This window comes from Etheostoma cragini, chromosome 2 (assembly GCF_013103735.1).
Source record: "Etheostoma cragini isolate CJK2018 chromosome 2, CSU_Ecrag_1.0, whole genome shotgun sequence".
Taxonomy (NCBI): domain Eukaryota; kingdom Metazoa; phylum Chordata; class Actinopteri; order Perciformes; family Percidae; genus Etheostoma; species Etheostoma cragini.
The window spans coordinates 17,548,126-17,566,425 of NC_048408.1; the positions used below are offsets into that span (position 1 = coordinate 17,548,126).

Sequence of the window (18,300 nt, forward strand, 5' to 3'; positions counted from 1 at the left end):
GTAAATTTACTCAAAAGCAGTAATTAAGTAAAGTTTTGAGGTAAAGTTACTTGCAATTTTTCTCAAGTATGTATGATAAGTATAGTAGGTCACTAGCATTAGTTGTCTTACATAGACCACTTTGTGACACATTAAGCTAGCCAACCGTAACAAATATTTTAAGTATTTTGCAACACCACGAGTAGCTAAGCTACAGCATCAAAATTCTGCTTAACGTTACATGTCGACACTAATTGTAGAAAAATATGACAACCCTATACATTGAATCTCAAGGGCAAATTCTGCATAATAAATATACTTTTAACACTTTCAAAAATTAAATAAAATTGCCTAATTCAGGTCAAATAATTTGTTGGGTTTGTTAAACCGATATACAACTAACGTTAACGTCAAATGCTGACAGTGACACCATGAGTTTGTATAAGCTAGCTAAGAGTTAAGCTAACGCTAAAAAAAAGTTGCTCACGCTACGAACTTGACTTTTCACAAGTAACGTTAGCTAGCTAACGTTATAGCCAGACATGCAAAACAGACTTACATGTTACACAGGTCGAGCAGGCGGGCGCAGTTCTGGGGGACGCTCATGATACACATTTCCACGGAAACAACACAAAATGATAAAAAAAAAAAACAGTCCAGCTAGTCCCGTTAACTTGTTGCTGCCATAGTTGCTGCTGTTGAAAACGCTACCACGTGACGCATCGCTAGCTATAAGAGGCGGAGCGAATATTCGCTTTGATCTTGATAGCTGGATGTGTAGTTCGAAAACGCTTCGGTGTGATTCTGAACGCACCATAACAATCAAATTCAAATTTACACTTTAAAAAAGCTAGTATCACTTGGTTGTTAAATCAAATTTAGAAAGGATTAAAACACCAGTCTATGTCCTATACGTTCCACTTCCACCTTCGGGATTGCTTCGGTGCCTATACTCTTCCGGATGCATGTATTTTCCGTTTTCTTTGTTGTAATTTTAAATTCAGGGGTTTTATGAGGACAATGTTGACTGCTCCTCATATCTCTGCACAGTAAATTGAGTCAGCGAGCTAGGCTATCTTTCCAGTATGATTTTTCTCCCGCACAACTATTTTGCAGTGGCTCTGTGCGGAGCTTAGCGCCTGCCATGCCGATTAGGATTGGTTTAAAGAAATGCCAATGCCATTTTTCTCTCATCATTTGGAATAGCCAGACCTTCCTCCACTTTGCAGTGTGTGGATGGTCTGGCAAAGCAAGACTAGGGGGTAGTTGTGTTAGCATGGATAGTTTAGTTCTTCTTGGGTTACCATCTAGCCAAGACCAGTTCAAAACAAGAACCCTCTAGCTGTGATGTAATGGTGCACCGCGCCCTTTTTTTTAGGAAAATCTTTGACTGCTCTTGTATAGCATACTTATTTAAACCTAGTTGAATGATGACTGCAAAAGTCAAATCTATTTTTTTAAGGTTAAATTACTATTAAACTAGTATGTACTTTCCACTACAATATGCTATGAAAGAAATGGCTCTTTGGGTATTTTGCTTTTACTCATGGTCTGCGCTTAATTGAATGCTGCAGGTTTGCTTGATTTCATGCTTAAATTCTCCTCTACTTCTGCAGTTCAAGCAAAAAATGAGATGCTAACTAGACACTGACGTGCTCTTGTGGTCTGTGTGCAGCAAATTTAAAGATGAAAGCTGTTAAAAGGCCGCTGTAAGTTTTATTGTAAGTAAACACAAGTTATGTTCCCATTGTTTTTCACAAAACATATTGTGTGTATTGTTGATGTCTAACAAATATGTCAAGTGCAAAGTAAAATATTTGCAGCTGAGTCATTTTTTAGGTATTGTAATCCCGGCATTATGTCATTTTAATTTACCATCTTGCAGTCTTAGTCAATCTTTGCTGGCACATTTCAGCATATCGTGGCATGTTACCGCCAACTGTAGATGGAATAGTGTGACACTATTGCTAGGACTGTGTATCATGTCACCCATGTGCATGCACTATATAAACAAACTAGAGGTCTAAAACTCCAAAGGGGCCTTTAATTGTAAACACTACTGTTGCCACTTCTGTGGTTTATCATTGGCTGCCAGATATGTAGAGCAGCTGTGAGAATCCTGAGAAAAACAAAGCTGCAGCAGATCAGCCCAATTATCTGGATCCCTATACAAGGGAAATAAAAAGCCTTTGGTTCCTCTGTGTATATCCATTTGGAACTGGTAAAACATGAGACTTTTGTCACAGACGTCTCTGTATACTGTTACCAAAGCGCCAATCTCTCTGCGGGGTACTGCTGTATTCAAAGTGGTAGATTGGTGGCAGTGAAGAGCTATGAACCAGGGAAAAAAAAAGATGAAATGTTTCACAAAATTAGTAAGCTAAGACTTTAATAAAAAACCTTTTATTGTGTCTGTCAAAGTCTGGTTGCCAGACAAAACTTACAAAAGTTATCATTCAGTTTCTACCACACATTTATACATGTCTGTGCAATTATGAGTGTACACTGATTATCCTGTCACCTACTCTCAAGTAAAGCAAAAGACAGCCGGATCAGAGTAACAGGAGACAACAACATAAATATCTCACTTGGTAGAGGGGCAAAGTTGTTCAATTATATACAACAGCTTGAGTCACAAAAACTACATTACGTACATTAAACCAAAACCAACCATTTGCCGCTTCAATTCTCAAACTCAGTCAATTCTCCAACTCAGTCAGAAGTCCAGTTGTTATGCAGAGAGAGATATTTACAGATACTGTATGTGTTCAATGCACAATATTTGAGTTACCAACATAAAAAGAAGTAAAAGAAGTCATGAACTTTCAAATGCAAAAACTTGTTTCCATTTTTTTAACTGTTCAGCTTGGGCTGGAATTGATGACATTTGTGCACTGAGGTTCACAGAAGGAGCCAAAGCGGCCGTAGATGTCTTTGGCTCGAACAGCAAAATGATAAGTGGAGCCAGACTGGAACTGGGTCAGCGTACAGGCCATCGGCAGAGGAAGGGCCTTAACCTCCCCAATCTTCTTCCAGTGCTGCTGCGCTGCGCTGCTGTTGGAGTTGTCTTGATGGAAGGCATAGAGGTGATAGCTGTCTACGGCTGCACAGGTCCGATCAGTTTCTGCCACACACCAGGACAGCACTATACCGGTTTGACTTGGCACCAGCTTCAGCTGAGGTTGCTGAGGAAGTGAGGTCCGCTCCGCCTCCGGGGGTAAGCGTGGAGTTGCGGGTGCAGCGGGGAGAGGGGGCAGTACTCGGGTTGGCGTACTAGGGGTTACGGTGCGGGATTTCATTGGAGAGTCCTGAAAAAGACGACACATGAATTGGTCTTCTAGCAAAATGGGCTGAATATGATAATGACAACAAACTGTTGAATAATATAAAAGCATTAGCACTAATCAAGCATATAAGTGGGTCTAGAAAGGTGATGGAGAAGATAAAAATAGGATGAAAAAATTCTCAACTTCCAAACAGTCTTTTGGAAGTTTTTACAGTCAGAAATCGGTTTTGAGGGCAAAAACAACGTAACTACTGGTGTTAAGCAGCCCGTCTGGATGAGATCCACATGTTTCACATTTCATGACATATGCAAATTACATTTACTCAAGGTTAACAAGTAAATCATAGGCTAGAATGCTGTTCTAAATCCTCACCAGTGGGGGGCGGTGGTGGACTGTCAACTGAGGATTGCCGTTAGAGTTCTGATTGCTTTGCGGGGACGACCTTGGTCCTGCACCTGAGGGCAGAACACACGCAAAAATTACAGATGTTTAATTTAGATGTTAACATACACAATACAAATATGTTATCGCTTTGATAAATGTTTTGTTTTACTAGATAACTATTCATGATAGCTACCCATAGTCAGGATGAGCACTGGTTCATGCGGTTGTCCCAATATCACATGCATGCACAGAATCACCCTTTCATGCCCTACACATAATGTGGTGCAGGGTAGGAAATTAGCACCCGGCACCGGCCAATGGCGGGTGACTTTGCCTTGTATACCAGCCACAGTGGCGGGTGGATTATAAACATTCCTTGTAATGGATTGGACAGCTTTTGTCAAAGAGTGCTATTGCTATATAAGAATAACGCACAGCGGAGTCGTGTTACGCAGCTGCTAATGAATCCCCAACATTTCCGGATTTGGCTGCTTCATAATCAAATACCAAAATAAGGGAAGACTTTTATTGTGAAGAACTTATGGGAAATGAAACCATTCACAGCCGGACTTTGAACATGCATATTTCCGTCAGCTCCAGACTTTTATTGAGTTTTCAGCGCTAGTCTGTGACAACATGTAGTTGAGCTGAGGTACAGACAAAAAGAAAATTATTGGTAAAAATAAATGTGGCGACATATGCCCGGTGTAAAGAGGCCCACCGCGGAGTCATCAGTAGCTGTTTAGGTCAAAGTAACAAAACAAAAAAAAAAGATAAGGTATTTTTCAAACAAGTGACACATTGATGCCGAAGGGAAAACAACGGAATAGTTAGCCAACCTTCCCAACGACCAGTCCGTGCACTGGACTTATTGTCGAACCTACACCTCGTCACAAAATGCAAATATGCAAAATATGTATCAATAATAAAAAATAATGTAGTGAAGCAATTCAAAATATGATTTGAATTCCGTAAAAAGTAGCTGGTTAAAAATATAAGTGGCTGGTAAAATTGGGCATCTACTAGCCACTGTGGCTGGTGGGCAAAAAAGTCAATTTCCCGCCCTGATGCGCTGGACTTACTGTTGGAAATGCTGATGACCGGGTTAGGACGCAAGGTAGGTGAGGGAGCTGCAACAGTGGCGTTCTTTACTCCTGTCACTGGAAAACATGGAAGAACTAAATATTTAGAATAGGGGCTGCTATTCATTACAGTGCATGTTAAGGTTTAGACAACAAATCTTAATATAAACTATTTTATTGTACAGGGGAAAAAAAGAGGTTTGTCCCCTTCAACCTTACCTTGTACATCATCATCGTCCTCAGTGAGATCAATGACCGAACCTTTGGGTCGTGCCGCCGGAGCAGCTGCTTTGGATGGAGTGGATCCTGTAGCTTGGTTGTCTGAGAAAAACAGGGACAAAAGATAGAGATACATGTTGAGATAACTTCAGAAAAGAAAAAGCCAGCAACACCTCACTATTCTTTGGCCAAGACAAGGCATACTTCTCTTTAAATAATGATATTATATATATGTTCAAATAAACAAGTGTCTTTACATCCCATTCCGACATTTCTGATTTTTACAAGCTGCTGACTGTAGCAACAGAAGCATTTTAGATACCTCGAAAGACAACAGCATTGCTAAACAAAGTAGTACCCCACCTGTCTTTGATGTCAGAGACGTCCCTTGTGGTGGTCCTGGAGCAGTGGACCCTGTTGCTGCCGGCCCAGAGGTTGCGGGTGAAGAGGCAGAAGACATAGCTCCTGCTACAGACACAGACTGAGCCGGCATCCTGGCAGTGGTCACAGATACCCCTGCGTTAGGTGTCGTTATCCCACCAGCACCCCCCTGGTACACAGCACGGGCAAGAGAGAGCTGAGCAGAGGACATCTGGCCAGGGGAGGCCTGGAGCGCTGGGACAGTAGCAACAGCTGGGACAGAGGCTGGTGAAGTGGTAATAGCGGGAGCAGGCTTCAGTATAAAAGTGGCAGTGGAAGTTGTGGTTTTGGACTTGCCGAGTGAGCTGGCGGCAGATAAAGTAGAGACGGGGATGTTGACCAGTGTTCCTGCCTGGCCATTAGCCATCGATAAAGGCAGCTGGATGAGGAGCGGCTGGCCCGTGGAGGCAGTCTTCAGCAGCAGGGTGCCTGTGTGACTCTGAGTGGTGATGCCAGTGGCCAAGGTGGAGCCAGTATTCGAGGTGGTGGTGGTGATCAGCTGGAGGATGGGGGCCTGTGAAACCATGGCAGTGGAGGTGGGTGTATGTGCCAGACCTGTGGCAGGAGCTGGCAGAGCTAGCGTATGTGGATTTGCTGAGGAAAAAAGGGGAAAATGGCTTGTTTCAGAATGTGACAGGAAGTGTCACTGACACTTTCACATGTTGTACTCCTTTACTCATCTGCTTCCTATACTCAAAGTCAACCAAAGGGTGCAAAACCAGGAGCAGACTAGTTTATTGCTAGCAACGATCATGGCAGTTAAAACCTATTCTGGTGTGCAATGGCTAAAAGACAGGTAACACTTATTGCAGCACTAACATGCAGACAAAATCTTCACTCAGCTACAGGACGCTGAAAGAATAGGGCTGACAACTGTCTACGTGTCTGCCATTGTCAATGAATCCCAGAACAAAGTCAACAATGTGTTCATCGCTCAATACGCTCTGACTTCCTCAGCCTGTCTGTGGCACTCAGCTCCATGCCACTCACTTCAACTGAAAATGTTATCTTGTAAAAATATACAATTTAATACAAAGAAAAGGCAAAACAATTTCCAATGACAGCTGGGCAATGTCGTGTTTTTGCAAAAATAACTCAAAACAGGAGGAAACGGTGATGGGGACTATTTTCAGCCACATGTTCTGTCTGCTAGTGAGTATTTACTGCAGCAGGACAGCATATGTTGAATTGACTCAAACTACCTTACGATGCCCATGTTAATGGTAATGATGAACATTTTGGGATTGGCTACGCTGTAAAATTATAGTCAGTAGGATGAATTCATAGTTAGTTTTGGTTGTTTAAATATGCTTTTGCACTGTGGAAGGAAATTGCATCCTGACAAATGAACACATGGAGAACATGCAAACTCCTCATGGAAAGAAACAGGACCCAATATTTAAAATCCACAGCTTTGTTATTGGGAGGTTCCTCAGCTAACTATTGCGCCTCTGGTTATTCTATTTAAAAAGGAAAAGACCAACACAACATCCAGCATAAAGGAAATCCTGCTACTCACCAGCTGTGCTGCACGTAGTTGGGATCTGCTTAAACTCCATGGAAGTACGGACTGGCCTGTTTAGAAAGATTGCTTATGCTTAGAGCTGTTCATATCCACAAAAGGAAGATGACTGAATGTGGTAACGGGCTGACATTTCCTTATACTTAACTTCACACAGTTGCATTTGAACAAGGCGAGATTCCACCTCATTTTGTAATTGAAGTGCATGTCTAAGTTTATATTAAAGCATTAATCAGTATGGTAAGTATAGTTCAACATTTTCAAGTGTGATGCCAATTGTTGTTCATGAGTCACCAGAAATTCATATGCCTTTCAATATAAAATGAATTTTTTTGAAAGCTGACGAGAATCGTACTGCAATAAGAATATTTAGACTAAATGTTTTTAACAGTTCCAATGATGCATAATGACAATTGTCCCAGTATGCTTCTGTTCCAGTAACATAAGACTGTCAAATACTTTCAAATGCAGTTTTTTTATCACATTCTCGAAAGAATTCCGGTCTTCTCTTCACTCGCAGTATTTCATTGATAACGTCACGAATCTCCCTCCAGCTCTCACAAGACAGTACAGGGAATCGATGCTCGATGTACATCCTCATTGTCCTCCTCAAGTTCGAGGGCAGTGCCTCCTTGCCCAATAATCCAACGTAATTGACCTTCGCGACCCAGTCACAGTAGACGTCGTATGGGACTAGGTAGCGGAATATATAAGATGCGTAGCGGTCAGGTCTGGGTTTCCCTGAGCTTCTCTTGCAGTTGTGGAACAGCACTTTCTCCAAGTGGGAAGTGATTGTGCGGAGTTTAATGTCTGCTCTGCATTTTCCTTCATTGTATTCTGTCAGCTTTTTTGCCATGGCAATATGACCAGACATAACTTTGTCCTCTTCCTCCTCTTCTTCATTTGCCTTCATGACAGACAGTACAGCGGTTTTACCCACAGAGGGCGCCACTCCCTCCCTGGGCACCTCAGGCTGCGGCGCTACCGTCTGCCGACGGAGCACGCTGTTGGGAGGAGAGGTGCAGTTTTAACTACACTCTGCACTGCCTGAGGAAACGCTCAGGCTTCACATTGTAGAACGTCACAAGACTCAAGACCTGGACCCACGTAGGGCTACTTTGCAGGTGCAAAACACAGACAGAGACACATGTTTGTTTATTCCAAACAAGTCTTTAGAACCATTTGGAAGTTAAGAGTATAAATAAGTTGATCCCGACAAATCCAACAAGGGACATGGAATCTTGACTTCCAAAACGGTAGGATTTGGAGGATGTAGGGATTCTTTATTCTGTCCATTATTTTTAAATTCAGTCTGTAGTGAGTACAGATAGCAACCCGGGACAACGTCAACTATTCATGCTGTAACCGGCTCAGTGTGCAGTACTGGCTTCAGTCCGGTATTGTCACGTTCATACAAAAGCTAAATTATAGTCACAAAAAATACAAAAGTGAACAGACTGCTGTATGATAACATGTTTTAGTACATTTATGCTGTGAATTTTAACTTAAAACATATTTGAGCATGTGAGCTTGCAGTGAGGTGATTTAAAATATATAAATAAAATAAAATCACTCCCAAAACCAAGAACCTTATAACTAAACTCACAAAATTAACATATATAGTATGGTTGACAGGGATTTAAAGGGACACATGTACACACGTACCGTTGAACTTGAGGGTTATTTGTAACAGTTGCAGTCTTGGCGGCGGCGGCAGCAGCGGCGGCGGCGGCGGCAGCAGCAATTGCCTGCGGAAATCAGAACATTTCCAGTCACAGTCACTTGACTACCAGGTAAAGAAATTTTAACATGTAATAAAAGGAAAACCATGTCTTACCTCCTGTTTCCTTTTGTTCTCCGATGCCTGATTGGCCTCTCCAAACTTTTTTGTTAGTCGGCTTATCTTGGCCTAAACAAAAAGGTAGAGAGAGGGACTTTTTATATGTGGGCCTTGCTAACTGTGGGGAGTGAAGTATAGGAGCTCCGTAACTAAGTAGTACAAACTGGCATAGGAGCATCTTACAGTGCTGCATGGGTTCTTCTATAAGAAAATGTACTTTACATAACAATGTTACAGTCTACTTACTTGGAGTGTGGTAATGGCGGTTTGGTGTTTGGTGGCACACTCAATTTTGTCTACTCTGTCCTTCAACTCTTGGAAATGTTTGTCAAAAATGGTCAACTCCAAGACCCGCAACCGGTCCTCTACTAGCTGTTGCACAATCTGAGAAAGAATATCAGAGAAAGGTGGTAAAACAGCAAGATTAAGTAATGAAATATCCATTGGCATCAAAGCAGCGTTCAGTTGGCTTTGCCTTTGGGAAGAAATTCTGGGCTGCAGGATAGTTGCAAACAGACCTTTTCAAGTTTATGGTGAGCGCCAGCTTTTGCAGTAAATTTGAGTTCCAGTTGTGCCTCCAACTCCTCACGCTCCACTTTCGGCCTCTTCCCCTCCCTTTTCACAGTTTGGTAATCTTTTTCGGAACCCTCTGATAAAGTGCGCTTCAGTCCCGAGGTGGAGCCCTTCTCCTCTCGCGCTACTTGAGAAACAAAGACAAACACTGACTGACTAGAACCCAATGTGTGCCATTCATTGCCCTAAATCTTTTATGCATATGTTTTCTGGCACTATATTATGTTTTAGGTCAGTCTCAGTCACTCTGTTGAAGCAGGATGAACAGAACGTGCACACTAATATATTTTAAGGGTTGTTTAACTACATGTTCATGTTTAAAGTTGATAAACTGGGCCTCCGTCAGAAACTTTGCTGCTGCTAAATAAACATGAGTATGAACAAGATCTGTTTGCGGGGATCCTTTGCATTACCCCCAAAAAGTGCCATTCTCAGACTGAGAATGGTCATTTCTAATTATACAGAAGAACCAGAATGAAAATGAATAATTTTTTAAATGGCAGCAATGATGTAGTGTAAAATATTTTAGGTAGGTAGTAAGGGTTTTGCCAATACAAATTGGGCAGGAGTTTTTTTTACTAATCCATTTTCCTTTACACTTAACGTATAACTCAAATTTAAAAACAACCTACGCTCAGAGAAGTTCTGTTAATACTGTGGATCAAGATTCTTTTGTATCAAATCTTAGCCAGAATGCCATTTGTATTAAAACACATTAAATGCATACATTTTACTTTAAAAAGGAATTGAAACTCTAGTTCAGCCTTACAAATTCTAGTGCCTTGGGATCTGGCCTGTATTAACCATAAAACGCAACATTTTAAAGAGAATAGCGAAATCATATTTTGAAGACCAAGGAACATTTTCCGGCTTCAAGGTGCCAACCCTTATGTCTACTTTGTCTTGTCAGTTAATAAAACACGGAAGTATTTTTAATATGCTTACCATTTGATGTATTAAACTTGCAGACATGCAAAATATGAGCTTCCGTTATAAAATCTTTAAGTGATTTTGGATTTAAATTTTCAAAATCAATTTAGAAGACACAAGGAGTACAGCCCTGCTTGTGACAACAGCTTTATCAAGTCTGACAAAGTCAGTCACGTGACAGCACCAGGGCATCCCGGTTTGAGTTTGGAGACTACAAATAATAGAAAGAAAGCCTTTCAGACAGTTTATGTGTGTGTGCGCGCATGGAGTTTAAAAGGTCAAGAGTATTACCAAAGAGGATCTAACAACAGGACATCTGAATGCCAATTTAAATGAGATGTTATTAACATGTCATTCAGCCTACAATTACAAGTGTCTACGGGTCTTTTTCTAACTTGAACCCTTTGGATTTCCATACACTTCCATTTCGGGTCTACATTGGTTTAACTAGAGAACAAGAAGATGAGGCTCTGCATGTATAAAATATTGAAGGACATATCTAATTTCACTTCTTTTGGTTCTTTTCCTTTGGATTTCTGTTGAACTTTATCAGTGTGGAGCAACTATCTTTCTAAAGCTTTCTGAAGCTTTCAGGCACAATGCCAACTCTCTCGTACCTGTATTGGATGGTGGGGTGGAAGATGGCCGAGATGGCTTTTTTGTTTGTCCAACTTCAGGTTTTTCTTTTTTGGTCTCTACTTTTACTACACCCTCAATCTTTATTTCCTTTGTTGATCCTTTCTTCACACCCTCTATTTTATCCTCCTCGTCATTTAGGTTCTCTTTGAGTTCCTTTTCTTGTTTTAGATCTTGAGAAGAGGATGCTGGATGTGACGAGGAAGGACAAGGAAGAGAGGAATCATAAGAAGTAGATTTGGGGCAAGAAGTCTTTTCATCTTCTATTTTGGCTGTGGAGGCCCCAATGTCCTCGGCCTTTGTGGTGTCACTATCTGTATCCATAGGTTCTGTGCAGTCGGATACTGGAAGGGGTACAGGCGAACATGGAGCCAAACCATTTACAGAATCCTTCAACAAATCCACAGCTGGGTCCTCTGTCGTAGTCTCGTCCTCCTGAGGAAGAGCGAAAACATAATAATTAAGTAATAAAAAAGGTTTTTGGACTCTCAATCTATCCACACTTCAAAAATTATTGAACAAATCCAGTGTAAAGCCATATGAGAATAATTTCCTCTAAGCATTTACCTTTTTCTTTTCCATCTCTGGGGTCACCTCTGTGTCTTTTTTCTGGGTTTCCTTGGATTCGGTTGATGCTGGTGTAACGGACACTTTCGATGAGTACGATGACAAACCATCCTTCTTCTTCTCCTCTTCCTCCTCCTCCTCCTTCTCTTCCTCTTCCTCCTCCTCCTCCTCGTCCTCCATCTTTTTCAGTTCAAAGTTTAGAGAGTGGAATGGTGATGTGGGAGAAGCGGAAGTTTCCTCCTTTGATTTTGGACTTAGTGAAGACGCCGGTGAAGGGGACAGATTGAGTGACAGGAAAGGAGCAGGAGAGGCAGGGGATGTAGCTTGGGGTGAGCTGGAGTCCGAGATGTTGTTTTGCTCTTTATCCCCCGCTTTTATTCCATCTTCTTTGTGCGTGCCGTTCATTAGAGGTGGCAGAGATGCGTCGGTCATACCTGGAGCTGCGGTCAACAAAGTGCCGTGAAGACTCTCCAGCTGCTGTCGATCACTGATTTTCATGGTTTTCCTAGCCCGGCAAATCTTCTTCTTCTCCTTAGTCACAACAACTTCCATTGCTGCCTGTGGTGTGACAAGGAGAAATTAAATGCTATCAAAGAGCATGATGAATCTGGGAAAGATCTACAAAACCCTAGTGATAGCTGCAAGGGTAAGCAGCATAGTCTCTTCCGCTTATGAACCTGTCCTGGACTTTACGCACTGCTTAGTAAAGAAATGGCTGCAGATTTTCAGAGCAAACACTAGAGGTCACTGTAGAGCCCGATGGCTTTCTTGTTTGTTCTTTTCTAGAGGGTTCTTTCACAGAGATCTGCATATAAAAGCGGCCAGTTCCCCAACAGCCCATGTTCTTTACCAAAATTTGAACAAGTCATCCAAGCCAAATCTGACAGATCCCTACCAACTGATTACACATTGCTGTATCTGTCCTACAGTGACAACAGTCAAAGTGCAACTCAGTAAGCCAGAAAGGCTTTTTTCCTGACAGTCTGAGAAGCTTTAACTGCTCTGACAAATCTCCCTTTCCATATTTTTCCCGATTAACCTATGGATGTCATGTTTACCTAATCCCCGATCCAGAGAACAGAAATGACATTGAAGTTAACAGCAGCAACCCAACCTTACTCCCATCCCCCCACGTTCCTATTGGTTCAATCCTCAGCGAATCAGAACGGGCAAATTGAGGCTGTGTTGGCAGCAGTAAAGAGGTTATGCAAAAAAAAAAAAAAAAAAATGAATGATTTTCCGTACAGAGTTCTGCTTGTTGCACACATTGTAGTGTTGAGGCTAGTTGTCATATTGTATTTGGATTCATTTCATGTATATTCATTTTATGTGCAAACATCTGATGATTTAAACCTCTTTTTATGGTACTCTGAAACTAAATTAGAAATGCAGCTGGGTGCTGCAGTAAAATTCTCATTTTACAAGTAGTAGCAAACAAGAAATGTCCTGTGATATTAAAGAACTTGCGGCACACACACACTTACTAAATTATCTATGAAAAACTCACCTTCACCCCGAAAGGTTCCTGGTCATGGATTTACCACTGAATTCTTCGACAACCTGAGGGGAAAAGAATGGATTTACTTTAGTGTATTTAATAATATTGCTTCAAACTAGGAAGATAACATCAACTATGTATGAAATCCACAAACCATGCAAATTAAAGTGTAACACTACATTTTGCTCATCTGAATTAAGCATCTCCCATCCCCTGAGCTGTATCTGAGCCCGTGGCTTCAAAACAGAGATATTTCTTTGAAGGGTCACTTTGAATTTCATCAAACTGGAAATCCAATTATGTTGATGACAATACAGTACATCCACATCTATTAAGAATTGATTGACCACCTATCTGGACACAAAATGCTAGTCTATCGGACAAAGATATGATTCCTGAGAATGTTGATACATCTTAAGGTTACTACAGTCATAAAATGTTTGTGGCGACAAAAAGGTTCTTTGAAATGTTTCTCATTTTCCGTTTCAGCCAACTCTCGATGCATTTAGGCAATAGAAATTTAAACATGCTTTTATTTTGGATATTTTATACAAAAATAAAAACTGTTGATGCCCATTCTGATACAACATTAGTATTGGAGAAAGCTTAATTGAAAATTAAAATCATTGTACAAAAAAATTTGCTGACTAATACGCTAATAAGCTAAGCTAATAAGAACCCATTCGAAGACGTTACAAGCAAACAAATCACAGAAAATAGTGAAGGAAAAAGATTCAAAACAGTTCTATGGCTTGTATTATTTGCACATTAGTTAAGCTACTTTTACGTTTGTTCCATAATGTGGTATTCGGGTATTTCTCTCTTTTTTTCCCTTTAGTTTTTTTGTGTTGTTTTCCCCTTTTTACTCCATGGTTTGTCTTTTTGTTATTAGCCATCAAAATTGAGTCATGCTATTCACTCAAGAGAAGACTGTATAACTGCCATCTGCATGCTTCACAGCACTAAGACAAGATATCTTAGCATTCAAATTAACCGAGAAAAGCAGCATGCAAAAACTTAAGCATAAACAAACAAATAAATAGCGATGCAAGTTGTGACCATGGTGACTGGTACACATTCCAATCTTATTGCACACTGCGCAGAGAATAACACCCCCTCCCCCATCCTACGGCCTCATTCACTGCGTCTGGATTCAGTGCAGAAACTCAAAATGGCCGTCAGCTCTGCTTCATGCTGCCAGACTGAGCTCTCAGTAGCTAGCTGAACTGGATTCTCTGTCAGAGGTATCAGGTTGCAGCCCCAACCTGCTTAATAACAATTTTTGATTCAGCCTAATTCTTCAGAAAGTTGGCCAAGTAAACAAAATCTAGAATATATAAATTTAATTTTATTAAACAAAAATGTTACCTAAGCCAAAGTTCAACATTATTATGACTATTAAAGCCCTGTGGTGAGTATAAGAACTCATTCTTTTTTCATACATTCTCATAAAAAGATAATCGGCCAACATTTACAAATAGGGCTATCTGCAGCTGCATCATCGAGTGCACTGCTGAACTGGATTTGGAGAAATGCAGAAAACAATCATCACACGTCTCCGATTGGAATGCACAGGCTGGGTGGGGCTTATACTGCGCACAGCAAGTCACGTCGTCAAAAAGCTACATCATAAAAAATAAAAATAAACTACTTAATTCATGTAAACAGCCTAGATAGATTCAGACTTGTGCTTAAAGCTAAATAAACTCATAGGAATATTAATATAAAAATGGCATTACAAGCCCAGACAAACTAATCTGAGGTAATAGTGAATTGGTCTGTTTTTTTACATTACATAACGCTGTTTCAGGCAAGTCACGGTTGTTTCTTGTAATACCATCCACTGACTACCAACACCAATCATTAAGTAGACTTTCTCTGTCTCTCTCTTCTTTTTTATATTAAATCATGCATCTTATGTCAAATTTGTGTGTTGCAGAATTGGGTGGAATTGGAGCCAACAATCAAAGAGAGAGCCTACACAACTTCCAGCTCATTTTAATAAGTCATTTTAAAATCTTTAAAACAATTTGACTAGATTGCGTTATGTCTTTGATAACTAGGAAACAACGCATTAGGATTTTTTTCACTTCTACCTTCATGTGATGCTGCAGGCATAAACAACAGAAGACGGGGAGAGATTGTCCCTCGTCTTTGGGTTTGACAACTGTTTTTCTTTCAGGTTGCAACATCAGTGCATGTTGTTGTTTTAGAACTTCACCTTTACAACCCACTGTTTGAACACCGGTTGACTAGCCGTTTGAGCTGCTGGACAATTGTCACAAAGTTGCAGTAACCCCCCAAACAAGACATGCATGTCTCTCTAACTTCAAATAATTGGAAGACCGGGGGACTAGAGTGTCAATCCTGAAGCAAAAAGACTCAAGTTTTAGACTCTGTGTTGCCAAGCAAACAATAAAAACTTGGCATTCCAACTTTGCTTTCTCTATCAAGGCAAAGTATCACAATGTTGGTTAAAATATGGAAGATGCAACCATAGTTGAGCAGTATGACATTGTGCTTATCAAATCTTGAACCCTACATGATGTTTTAAAGACAATGGGGAAAGTTGATTACAAACCAAAGTACAAGTCACTTCTGGTTAGGATTCAGTACATAGACATCCAATGTGCAACTTCCCAAATGTGTTGGCCTCTTAAGAACAGAATCCAGACATACATAGATACTTAGAATATGTATAATTTATCCCTGGTAACAGTCATTACTAGGTATGTCCCTGGTTGACAAACTACTCTGTTACAAATGAAAGCACTTTTTCTTTGACTCATTATCCGACACACAGCTACCAACCCATTTCCAAATCTTTGTTTATTGTGTCCCACTGTGCTCGGGCTACACCAGATTTAAAAAATACATCATTATGTTGTATTAAATCAGTGCAACCTATTCCTCAACACAGTGCAATGATAGTATCCACTTGGACAGTGTGCTTCAGCAACCAGAGAAAGTAGTCCCACTTTAGACATGAAAGATTTTAAGCAGCATGTTGGTTTTGTTGAACTATGACTAACATGTTGTTGTTTGAAAACTGCAAGCGTTAGCAATGAAGATATTTTACACCAGTGGGACATTTGTGATACTCACATGCAGACAAAATATCGCACAACTCCAATTGTGTTGACAGTGCTACAAATAAATACATGTACAGTCACTTCTCTGTAAGGACATAGAACATACATGACTCAAGTAAATAGCTTCCATCACCGAGCCCAAAGATGTGAGTGCGACCAGAAACAAACAATGTTTTAAAAGCATGCATACTCCTGGTGTCACACAGTGTTGCGGGCATAAAACTACAATGAGAGTAGAAGGGAACATTCCCATTCAAATCAATATAGAAGGATGGGCAGAGTGGCGGTAATTTGAATGTGTACCGTTGCTACTGCAAAAGACTGTGACTGTTGTAGCGGGCTAACTTCAGCATCTTAACTTCCGTATGAACCGACTTGCAGCAAGTCGCAGATGTACTCTGAGGTGAAGTTTAGCGAAAGAAATGAAGAGTGGAGTAGTACAACGTCCGGAGAGGTGTCTTGTGTGCAGTATGTCCGTTGCCTTGTTGCTAGAGCTGAACTGAGGATGGCTGAATTTGTTTTAACAAGAGACAGACAAAAGGAAAACGCTAGCTCAGTGTGGGCGATAGGACAAAACGGAATTCTCACACCAGTGAGTGTGGCACACTTCTGATGTGTGTTGTCACCATAAAAACAATCCCCCCCTTTTTATTTTTTATCTAGTCAAATGACCACGACCAGGAGTTCAATGTCCGTTCTAGTGTCTCTCTTCTATTTCTATGGTTGCAGGTAACAAAATGTCTACTGATGTCAGCTACATTAGTGGCAATGTATAGCAAACTCCCTTACATAAATAAGATCTGAAATTAATGTTCCCTGATAAAAAAAACAAAAAAATACAACATAAACAGCAAGCCAAAACTCTACCTTCTTCAACTAGCTTAGCACCCTCTACAAGTAGACTATCGAAAGCTAACCTTGAGAAGAGTTTGAAGCTGCAATGAGAAAAAACTGAGTCAGAACTAAACTTAGTTAGATTTAAATAACAAAGAGACCTGTTAAACATGCTTTAAAAACAAAGAAATGTCAACCTTTAGCAGGATGTGTGGGATTGAGACCTTCCATGTATTTGTTGATTTGATTGTGGGAGCAGGCTGAGAGGCCAGCAGGAGAACATAAAAGAAAGGAGGAGGGGCTCACTTAGGACTAGTCCATGTTGTTCTTTGCAGGGGTATGCACTACAATGGATGCTTGCCCTACATTGGTCTATAAAAATATTTTTAAACCCTCTGGAAAAAAAGGAAAGAACAGTTCAAAGCTCCTAACACAGCAGACTGCCAGAATGCAAAAATGACAAAATATTCTGATGACACCTATTACAGTGCATGATATATTTGCCAGGTACCCCAAATACATACAAATATTGTGTCTACAACATTTTAAAGTACAGCGTGGTGATTATCAATATCAATCCTAGCTAGCAGCGCACAGACAGAGGGGAAGTACACTGCACAGACCGTTGCTTAGCAACACCCATCCCCCAACTCTAGCACAAACTTGTCCACAGTATGGAAATCTACAGCCAGCATGGACTAAACCATTCAGACAAAGGGAAGGGGGGGACTCTCCTTTCTAAAATAACACCTTAGGCAAAGAAAGGTTAAGGGGAATAAAAGGTCCAGGACAACGACTACAATACAAAAATACTTCAGGAGTGCAGTAATTGACCTTTGTTGTCATCCTGTGTTTGTTGAGTGTTCTACGCTGAAATGTAAAACCGTCATTTGCATGTCATTGTTTTAAGTTGGCTTCTGGTGCTACAAAAAGACAAAATAAGAAAACCCTGACATAACTGTTACTAAACTCTTTCAGTGAAATGTGTACTGCCTCCCCTGGCATCTGAATCTCACATCTTGTCTGAACTGCATACATATAACATGGTCACTCGGAGTACTATGTGCAATAAACTAAGCACTTGCAGCCGCTTAGCTTTGAAATCACACATCAGCTATCTTGCTAAAGGTTCTGCTGTAAGTAAAACTGCAGAAATACAAATAAAAAAACAAATAAGGGAGGCTAAATAATACTAGCAGATGTTTTATCTGACAAAAGCTCAGTTATCAAGCCTTGATAGAATACATTTGACAATTACAACATATTGAAACACTAGCTAACAATTACTAATTAAACTCATTTATTTTAAACGCTGGAAATGCTAATAAGATCTCATTCTGCCTGTGGTGGCTCCCCCGCCTCCAATGGTGAGGTAAGCCACTGTATCTCAGCAGTTTTCATAAGAAATAAAGAAAATCAGAGGCATTGATGGTTCTA

General features: G+C 40.6%; 1 protein-coding gene across 3 annotated transcripts in view; it reads right to left on the reverse strand.

The window, feature by feature from the left end:
• Nucleotides 1–2,374: 2,374 nt before the first annotated feature.
• The window catches only part of atf7ip (activating transcription factor 7 interacting protein), a 30,689-nt gene continuing 14,763 nt past the window's right edge, over nt 2,375–18,300 (reverse strand). Inside the window, exons 1-14 of one of the 3 annotated variants that reach the window (XM_034884316.1) lie at nt 17,061–17,142; nt 12,947–12,999; nt 11,440–11,998; nt 10,854–11,307; nt 9,252–9,433; nt 8,980–9,117; nt 8,731–8,802; nt 8,559–8,641; nt 6,891–6,946; nt 5,315–5,965; nt 4,952–5,053; nt 4,733–4,810; nt 3,639–3,721; nt 2,375–3,287 (exon numbers count right to left, since the gene is read on the reverse strand). In XM_034884316.1, the coding sequence (XP_034740207.1) occupies nt 2,841–3,287; nt 3,639–3,721; nt 4,733–4,810; nt 4,952–5,053; nt 5,315–5,965; nt 6,891–6,946; nt 8,559–8,641; nt 8,731–8,802; nt 8,980–9,117; nt 9,252–9,433; nt 10,854–11,307; nt 11,440–11,991 (2,898 nt within the window). In that variant the 5' untranslated portion in view covers nt 11,992–11,998; nt 12,947–12,999; nt 17,061–17,142 and the 3' untranslated portion in view covers nt 2,375–2,840. Of the gene's footprint in view, nt 3,288–3,638; nt 3,722–4,732; nt 4,811–4,951; nt 5,054–5,314; nt 5,966–6,890; nt 6,947–8,558; nt 8,642–8,730; nt 8,803–8,979; nt 9,118–9,251; nt 9,434–10,853; nt 11,308–11,439; nt 11,999–12,946; nt 13,000–17,060; nt 17,143–18,300 lie in introns of those variants that run through there. The other 2 variants (XM_034884324.1, XM_034884309.1) reach the window with 2 other exon arrangements.